This window comes from Frankliniella occidentalis, unplaced genomic scaffold (assembly GCF_000697945.3).
Source record: "Frankliniella occidentalis isolate FOCC.00 unplaced genomic scaffold, Focc_3.1 Scaffold44, whole genome shotgun sequence".
Lineage (NCBI taxonomy): Eukaryota > Metazoa > Arthropoda > Insecta > Thysanoptera > Thripidae > Frankliniella > Frankliniella occidentalis.
In genome coordinates, this window is record NW_026267174.1 from 210,361 (window position 1) to 220,098 (window position 9,738).

Sequence of the window (9,738 nt, forward strand, 5' to 3'; positions counted from 1 at the left end):
GAGGAGGAGGAGGAGGAGGAGGAGGTGGAGGAGGAGGAGGTGGAGGAGGAGGAGGTCGAGTCGTGGGTGGATGGGAGGGAGAGGAGCCTGACGCGCTGCCTCTTCTGGTGGAAACAGTTACTGCTGTAATGTGTGGCGAGTGGGCACCGCCGGACCGTTTATGAACCGGTGCTATCCCCACTACGTCCCTCCTTCCTCTCCCCCTACCCCCGCCCCTTGCGTCACCCCGTTCGCGTTGCCTCCCTGCACACACGCGCTCACGCTCCTCCACACTCGTTGCCTCTTTGAGCTGACAGCGGGGCAGCTGGGTCCCCAGCGAGCGAGCAGCAGCCCCAGACCGCGTCTCGGACCGTGCCTCGGACTGGTCCCAGCTGCGAACGTGGAGAGGGGGAGGGGGAGGTGTGCCACCAGCTCAGCTGCATGTGCTCCACTTCGCGAGTAACATCACAACAAAGAGGGCTGGGTCAGAGAGAGAGAGAGAGAGAGAGAGGGGGGGGGGGAGAAGTAGAGACAGAGAGATAGACAGAGGCAGAGTGCCCAACCTAGCAAACCGTTTTATTCATATTAATTAAACCACCATGGCTCACTTTTCCCCCTCATTTCTTTCACTCCCAACGCACTGAGAATGCAGAAGCCACGGTTTGTCACGTTTGGGCGGGCGATGCATTGTTTCAAATTTCGTTTTTGCAGGGGCGAGCGGCGCTGATGATTTTGGAACATTGTTTAATTTTAATGACGACAAAGGAAGCGATGATCCGAAAGAACCACTTGTTTGGAGCAATGTACCCAAAATTATCACTTAAATGTAGCGGACACGTTGGATACTACGTAATCACTCGGGCAGCAGACTACCTCACTGTAAGTACGGTGCAGTATGGAGCAAAATGAAAGAATTTTTAACATCTTATAGTTGTACTGTTTAGGAAAAAACCACCGGAGTGCAGGTAAACTGACACCGTAACTCTCTTAGTCCGCCTCGCCAGCGGTAAAGCAAACGACCCGTGGAGAAGCCTGTTACGCGGAAGACAGCCCACCTTGTTTATTTAGCGTGGCATAGAAGATACGGCCTTTGGTGCCGCGGGGGTGGATTGTCGGGGGGTGGGGATGGAGATCTAGACACGCGAGCAGGTCGCACGGATCGAGAGAGAGAGAGAGAGAGAGAGAGAGAGAGAGAGAGAGAGAGAGAGAGAGTAGGCAAACAATGGGGAGGGGGGTACCCGAATTGTTAAGCGGGCCACAAAACAAAAGTGAGGTGCTGAGGTTTGTGGGCGTGGGGAACCGCCGCACCGGGGCGAATTCCACTTGTGCACGAGGGGGGGGGGGGTCACAGACGACTTGCTGGAGCGAGCGGCTCGGCTCCGGCAAGGAGTCGTCTATTCGGGCGTTGAGAGGCAGTGCCCGCAGTAACCTCTCAAGTGCGCGGCGCGTTACTCCCCCTGGCCCTTCTGCTGCAACCCTCACTCCCATAGCTCCTGCTGCTGCCGCTCGACCCAATGCATCGCGCGCTTTTGCAATCTAGCTCGAGATTTTACCTGCGTCGCGCCCCCCATGCTGCAGTGTTACGACGTTCGGCATAAGCCCCTTACTTCTGCGGACTGCATAAGTATTCACCATTTGGTACTACATGGTCTCATGTGAATGAACATGTACAAAACTATGTACTATGTACTAACTATGGTTCCACATAATCTCGAATATTCATACACAACAGATGCCTATACGGCCTTAGCCTTGGATATCGCGCCAGCATTTACTTTAAACGAGACAAAATGTACGTGAAACAAGAAAATGTTTTTCTACACTGTAAAAAGTAATCACGGTCGCGTACGCCCGTACGGAAATATGCCGTTTATTTGACCTACGGCGTCTCCGTACCTTGGGTTTCGTACCCTCTCCCCATAAGAGCCCATGTAAAAAAAACGTGGGTACGGAGCCAAGTTACGGAACGGTACGGAAAAAAATCCTGTTAGTTTTGATCCGAAAGTCTTCGTCTTGAGTACGGAGTCTGTTCCGGCGTCCCGTGCCCCCTTCCCTATGCTAGCCCATGTAAAAATCGTTGGTACGGTGGCCATGTACGGGTACGGTAAATCTCCGAACCGCTCTCGAAAATCACTCCCAAAAGTGAGGTACGGAACGCCGTGACAGGCTCCGTATCCTAGACTGATTTGTTACAGTGTAGTAGCAGCGGCACGGAGCCGTGTACGCTGTGTAAATTTTAATGCGGTCCACTCCGGCGACCCGCCGCAGCTCCTTGACACACATGTGAGATGACCGGGGAGAGTGGTGGGGGGTTAGGGGGGGGGGGAGTGGCCAAGACACACTGTGCGGGAGAGACAGGCGAGAGGCGGTGGACAAACAATGCTCGGGGGAGAGGGAGTGAACTTCACTCATTTAGTCTTCAGAAATCAAAACGGACCATGGTCTCGCGACATCGCACCGAGAACAATGAAAATTCCATTTCCATGATCAGATGCCATCCGATGCACGAATTATTTACAGAGTGAGTTGTTTTTTGTTGTTTGTTTTTCCAGAGAGGGGACACAGCAAGCAGTCCGCTCTGCTTGGAGAGAGGGGAGTGAAACGGTGGGCGCCCGGAGGGGGGCCACTCTGTTACACGACTAGCTGGCTGGTAAGTACGGCCAAAGATTTAGCTCCACGGCGGAGACGGGACAGTGAAGGACGGGGAAAAGTCGGCCAGGGAAGAGAGAGGCTGAGAGACAGGAAAAGTCGGGGAGAGCAGGAGGGGGGAGCTTGTCAGGTGTGGATAAAAACAAATCACTTAGCCCGCTGCCTCTGGGATTTGCATGTACTCCCCCAAAAAGTTGGGCACAGAGAGCCAAGCGGGCGAGAAATTTTAATTGAATAAGTGTCTTCTGGCTCGGCTCGGTTGCTGGGGCGGGCCGTTCTGCCGGGATCCGACTGCAGGAAGAGGGGAGGGGGGGGAGGGGGCAAGGGCTGCTTTGCATAAGCGGGGATCGAACGGGGAAGGAATGGGAGAGGGGCAGGCGAGGGATGTCCAGAAGGGATGGCGGAAGGACCGGCGAGCTGCGCGTTTTAGGGCGGCGGCGGCAGAGGTCGTGGGACGCGAGCTTCCAGCTCCCAGAGTTGCTCAGCTGCAATCCACACACTCTCCTAACAGCTCGTTCTAGTTAAGACGGCTAGATTATTCCGGGAATAAAACACATTATTTTGATAAGCACTCGCCTGCAGTCGTCCACTATAGAACATCAGACCTATGGGACACCCAGACCAACGAAAAAGTAGAGTCTGATTAAGTCAGAGATAAGGCAAGCTCAGTGATATTCGCTCTGATGCGGTGAGAAACCTTTTCCAGTGCATTTCTCAGTTCCTCCCTTTGCAAAACTGGGACCAGGGGACTTGATGACACCCTGGGCGGCCTCATCTGGGGCGTCAGAACAGTTTGTACAGCCGCTGCTGCTGTTGCCGCGGGCGCAAGCCCTCCAGCGATCCAGCAGCAAATGGGTGCACAGAGTGCAGCATAGAACTGTTAAAACAGTAGTGGGTATTCGGGGGCAAAAAGAGGAAGGAGAAGTAGAACAACTTTGTCCGGCATGAGAGCCGCCTGAAGTCACTCTCTGATTAAAGGCTATACTGCACCACAACTGCCAAGCTTTCTCTGCTCTTGTTTACTCGTCCCGTTGTGAAGTCGAGCGAGTCGAGCTGAACAGTGAAATGCGAATCAGGAAAGGGAGACAGAGAGAGGGAGGAAAGTCAAGCTGCTGCTGCTGCTGCTGCTGCTGCTGCTGCTGCTGCTGCTGCTGCTGCTGCTGCTGCTGCTGTGCATGCGATGCACAGTAGTGAGTTTGTGAAAAAAGAGAAGGATAATGTGCACTAGTGAGCTAGTTGGGTCTGCGGTAGCGGGTGCACCGCCTCCCATATAGTATTGATCTTTGACGTTTTTTTGGACAGGTCAGCCTTGGAGACCGTTCCAAATCGTAATCGCCAAAAAGTTTAAATGACAGTCCCCATGGTCACTACGCCGGGCCATGAGCAAGTCCTTGCTGCTAGACAGTTAGTGAAAATGTCTAATTGCCCCAAAGGAAGGTGGTAGTAGGTCGTACTTTCACCGACAAATGAAGAACAATGTGGGTTCGAGGGAGTAAGTGAAGAATACCGCCCCTTCATTCCATCTAAAACCATTACGCCGCGCCCCCTCTTCGATTATTCATTTTGCTGTTCTCTTATCGGATTAACTTTGTCCCGTCCTCTTTCTTTTCTCACCCCCTCCCCCGACGACGCCCCCAGCCTTCCGCTGTATCCGAGCGACCCTCACTCCTCCCCTCTCCGATGTCTGCTGATCGCTTCGTGACTCCCGAAATAGTGGCAAAAGTTTCACGGCAAGAGGAAAGAAACGTTATGGTCGTCGCTTCGGTTTGGCCATTTCCTCGCTTGGTATCATTCTCTGCGCAAGGCCGTCCCAAACACTGTTTTCATAAAATGTCGTGTTCCAAAAGTCTCTAAAACAAGATTGGCGCGAAAGAAAACTCGACTGTCTCGTGTTTTTTCTCTTGAGTCTACAATAATCTGACTTCACTCACTCACACTTGAAGAGGGGCTCGCTCGCACGCACGTATTCTGGAGCCAAGGCACAAAACTAGGCGAGACACACGGTGTGGTGGTTGGCGGTGATGTTGTGTGATGTGAGATTCCGTGAGGCATCTCATACCCCTTAACAGGTAGGGGGCGGCCGCAACCCCCCCCCCCCCCACCCTACCTCTTCTCTCTCTTTCTCTCTCTGCTACTGCTTCCCTCCCCCTAGCTTCAGAGAAAAGGGAGGGGAGGCGCTCAGCTGGCAGATTTCAAAGGAAGGGGTGAGGGTGGGGGCCGGGAGCCAAACCTCCACTTGGCAGGGCTCACAGGCCCCAGCGCCCCGTCGGGGAGGGGTGGCTCGGGACGCGCGGGATGGGAGGGTGGTGGCGGCTGGGGGTCGGGTGGGCAGTGGCGGGGGGTAGCCGATCCGCGTTCACACTGAGCACGGCCCCATCGGGCCCCATCTCCTCCCACCCCCACCCCCTCTCTCTCTCTCTTCTATAATATCGTCCCTATCTGATGCGCTTGGTCGGCCAGCGAGAGAGACTCGCATCAGAGAGAGAGACCAGCAACAAGCAGCACGCTGACGGAGCTCCTCGCCGGCGCATGCGTAAGCGCGGTATAGCGGTGCGGAATGTATTTTCTTTTCATCACCGAGGCTCGCACACCTCTTACCGCTGAGACTAAAGTACGCCGCCGCTGCGACGAGCTGATGTGCTGTTGTGGCCACATTGTGGCCTCAAGGGAACAAGAGTTGCGGACCCGTAGGCTATTTAACGCTCGTCTGACCGGCGAACTAAAATTTTCCCCCAGAATGAAAAGAAATTTAAAAATTATGCTTTCATAACAACACGTAAACAACTCGTTTTGGAATTCAACAATTGAAGTTTGACCTTAAGTAGTCTGATAAATTATTTGAATGAAGAATTTGTGATACATTTCTTCTTCTGAAACAGAAATTGGGCGACCAATACAACAAATTGACCGAGATTGACTTGTTATAGAACACCAGGTGCTACTCGCCAATTCAGGAGTTGTAATCTGAGGACAGGAGTTGCACAAAAAATGTGCAAATACTACGACATTTCTAGAGCTTCAATTAAAATAATTGTGTTGTTTTAAATCAAAAAGCGACAGTCATCATCAGCTATTTTTAACAGTATAGCTTTGTTTTTCCAATGACGCGTCCAAGTTTATGTATATGCTCTAGCGTTTACCGCAGACAATGCTTTTTCCAAGTAAGGTATTCCTTGAAGAGGGGCATTTCTTCTTAATGTCATTAGGACATGCGTATGGACATACTGCTGCACAACCCGGACGTCTCTCGCCTGCCCTGGGGCCGCCACGCTGTGCATGACAGCGAGGGCGAGGCCTCGTGAGGCATCGGCGCGATTATCGCCATTAGGTGGGGCGTGGCGGGGAGTGGCGAGGCGTGGCGGGGCCGCGGATAGCCTGGCGGGCGTGGAGAGTCCTAGAGAGGCACTTGGTGGCAGCGATCAGCACGGATCAGCAGCCGCAATCGCTCCACCAGTCATCACGAGCGCTTAACAGGGGCGCTAACAAGCGAGCAGGGCGGGGATCTCCTTCTCCCCCCCCCCCCCCCCCCCCCCCCCCCCCCCCTCCCCCCCCCCCCCCCCCGTCCCCCTCTTTCTGCATGCCTGCCTGTCATGCTAATTTTAATTGCATAGAAATGCACCCCAAAAATATTATTGTAATTAAATACATACTGATTTGGAAAACGGATAACCTAAACAGCCATGGACTTTGACCACCCCCCCTCACCACCACCACCACCATAACGTTCTCATTCCAGAATGGTGAATGATGCTGGTTGGTGTGATTTCGTGCAGCACAGCGAGGACGCTGGCCAGGCTGAGCCGGGCGGGCTGACGGAGGACCTCCCTCAAGTAGTGCGTCATTGGGCCGAGAAATTCCTCGAGTGACTATTGATTGGAGCGAGCCTGGGGCTCTCTCTCTCTCTCTCTCTCTCTCTCTCTCTCTCTCTCTCTCTCTCTCTCTCTCCAGCTCCACCATTACCGCCGCAACTTGCTGCTGCTTCACCAGGAGGGGAGGAGATTAAGACACCCGGGTAGAGGGGCTGAAAAGGTGAAGACGAAGGGACATGAAGAGGGAGGGAGAAGGAAAGGGGGGAGAGGAGGGGGAGAAGGCTTCGGGGGCGCAACAGAGAGCTACACTGCCAAACGAGACCAAGAACGATCACAGCTCAGATAGGCTGCTTTCTCGGCCTCCCAGTGGAGGTCCCGCAGCAAGATCGCACGTTCTGCAGGTATGTCCTCCATAGACTAACAGCTTCAGAGAGAAGAGAAAACGCACCTGAAAAGGTTTGTGAGTGCGGGGCACGGTTGGTTGGGGGGGGGGGCGTAGCAGCCTGGCAAAGCAGTCCCCTGGTACTGGGCTACCCCCTCCTCTAGCTTCACCTCCACCCCCTTCACCTCGCCATATCTTCCTTGATCTCCAGCCCCCCGCCAGCAGCCCTTCTCCCCCTCACTCCCACCCTCCACTGAGAAATAAAAAGACGGTAGTAAGTCGCCCCCTCCTCTCGCCACCCAGTTTGGTTCGGTTACAGCCTCCTCCCCCCACCGCCCCTCGCCCTGCTCACGCCCGACACGGGAGCAGGGAGGGAGCCAGCTACTGCCTTCATTTTTGAAGACGCCAATTTGAGGAAAAGTTGGCCCGGACCGGAAGACGGCTAAAAGGCCCCAGGGACACAGAGGCCCGGCCGGCACCGCGCAACCGGATGTGAATATTGCAGTGGCGTGGCGGGGCGTGGGCGGGGCGGGGTGCGGCAGGGTGTGGCGGCGGCAAGACGACGACTATTTGTTTCTAATTATGGGACAAAGTTAGTTACCCCAAGTCCCTGAATACGGCTCCCTCCCGCCCCGCCGTTCTAGCAGAATGTAGTTTTGCCCCCTTGCCCCTGCTCCGCACTCCCGCGCCACACAGAACGCCGGGCTCGCCGCTGCTAGCCGCGCCCCGCCACGCCTCGCCACGCCCCGCCACGCCCCGCCACGCCCCGCCACGCCTGTCCCGGGGGTAAGGGGCGGGAATTAGTTTGAGGTGATTTACGCGGGGTTCGGAAATTGTCTCTCCTTGACGTCCTTGTCCCTCCAACGCGACGGTCTGCGCTGCCGGCCGAGGCGAACAGAGACGGGGAGAGACGGTGGTGAGGGAGGAGGTGAGGTGGGATTGAGGGGAGAGGTGAGGAGGGAGGTGAGGGGGAATGGCAACGCGTCCCGGCCTAACAGACCAAACCGCACGTCAAGCCAAGGCGTCTTCCCGGTAGGCGCGGTAGGGGTTGACGGGCGGGGGAGGCGGCTGCCGCCGTTAGCAGCCGTCATTTCCGCGACCTCCCCCGGATAAAGTCACGTGACACGCGTCCTAGCGCCCCCCCCCCCTCCCCCGAGGAACCCCCTGTGCTCTGGCACAACAGATCATCAGGGCTCATTTTACCGAAATGAAGTAGCACGAGCAAGGCGGTGGCTCACGCGGCACGGCCGGGTTTGCCGTCGGAGCTTTACGGCCCAAGTCGGCTGAAGTCGGACTACCAGTTATGCATGCTTTACCCACCGCCCTTCGCGACGGTTCACTCCACTAGCGTCTAGAATCCATATGAACCAACCATCACTGCAACGTTACAAAATACAGCAAGGAAGTAAGGTAGGTTCAAATGGGTTCTAGACGCTAGTGAACCGTACATAAAACATACGGGTCGAGACCGTAAATATTTGGACCGTACTTCAGACCAAGACAACCCGCCCGCACGCGTGAATTGGGGAACAGCTCTTGTCTCGCGATCCACGCAAGTATTTGAATTTGTCTATATATCTTTGTTGCTATAACAGGGCGGACGGGATGAATAAGCCCGTGAAGTGTGTTTGTAGACTTTGCGCGATCGGTTTACACCACAGTTTTGTAGTTTTACAAACCTTGTTGAAATGTACGATTCGCTATAGTTACGTCCGTTGCCACCCAAATCACATGCAGTGTTGTTTGTTTTCGTACTCACCTTGTCGAAGGCCAGAGGCCTGCTCGTACATCCCTTGCCCTGGTCGGCGGCGGACGCTTCCATGCTGTCCGCCGGCTCCTGCAGGGCGTGAGGGGCGCGGGGGGAGGGGGGCGCTACCCCCTTGGGGAACCCCCTGGGGAACCCCCTGGGGAACCCCCCGGGCTGCGAGGGGGGCTGGGGGGTTGGGGGCGGGTCTAGCCGACCTCCATGGGGCTCTGGGCCCTCCCCATCACGCCAGTCAACGACTTCTGCGTTCTGCAACAGAGAGACAGATGTGTATCAGTACAGTTGTTTGGGCTAGGGCGCATCAGCAGGTTGGGTTCGTGCTTGGCAGTGAACTCCGAGACAGGGACCACAACCACAACTAACATTTGTCCCTACTCAGGCTTACTGACGGTTTGGAAAAAAACGAAACGTCTTATGAAAGCAAATGCATAGGGACGTCTTGGTATTTTCAAATTAATTGTCATAAAATGTCATAAAAATCAGGACGACGTTGTTAAGGTTTTACCGTGCAGATTGAACATTAACACCCAAATGATGGTGACGTACCGCGAGTCAATATTTCACTGTCCATTGTAATAAAAATAAAAGGATCTAGGGAAAAAATTGACAAAATTATTTTTTCAAAATGGAAGGCGATATGTTGACAAGTAGAAAACGGTGCGTCGAAAGATTCTGTCTTTAATAGCCTATGGTCCTAAAAAATATTATCGAATTGGTTCAAATTTGGAGCTGTTGTTCTCGTGGTACACTCGAACGAAAGGTCGAGAAGTCCCCAACACGCACATTTACATTTCGCAGCCATTCGCTCACTCTCGAAGAAGTTCAAAGAGGGTCTCGTGTTGCTGAGGAAAGCGGGCGATCAGCACATTGTATTTTGAGAGGGACGCGGGGAAAGTAAGTAGGGCCGCGTAGCGGACAAAAAGGTGGTAGATTGCCTGGTTGGGGAATTGAATGTGGCACGTGCGGATCCAAAGTAGACACTGTAAAAAATTGTCGTACCGGGTACAGGAAAATTTTCCATGGAAGAAGTCGTACAAGTACAATCTAAAATTGTACAATTTACTAGCCCTATGTATCGACTTGGAATCGAATATCGAGCGACAGCGGGAGGTTGTACATGTACGACTCGTATTGTAGATGGCAAATTACAAAAT

General features: G+C 54.2%; 1 protein-coding gene across 7 annotated transcripts in view; it reads right to left on the minus strand.

Annotated features, from left to right (window-relative positions):
- Positions 1 to 9,738, minus strand: part of LOC113206068 (regulator of G-protein signaling 7) — a 67,943-nt gene that overhangs the window by 39,495 nt on the left and 18,710 nt on the right. For all 7 annotated transcript variants that reach the window (XM_052266872.1, XM_052266871.1, XM_052266870.1 and 4 more), the window contains exon 2: positions 8,579 to 8,833. In XM_052266872.1, the coding sequence (XP_052122832.1) occupies positions 8,579 to 8,641 (63 nt within the window). In that variant the 5' untranslated portion in view covers positions 8,642 to 8,833. The remainder of the gene's footprint in view (positions 1 to 8,578; positions 8,834 to 9,738) is intronic.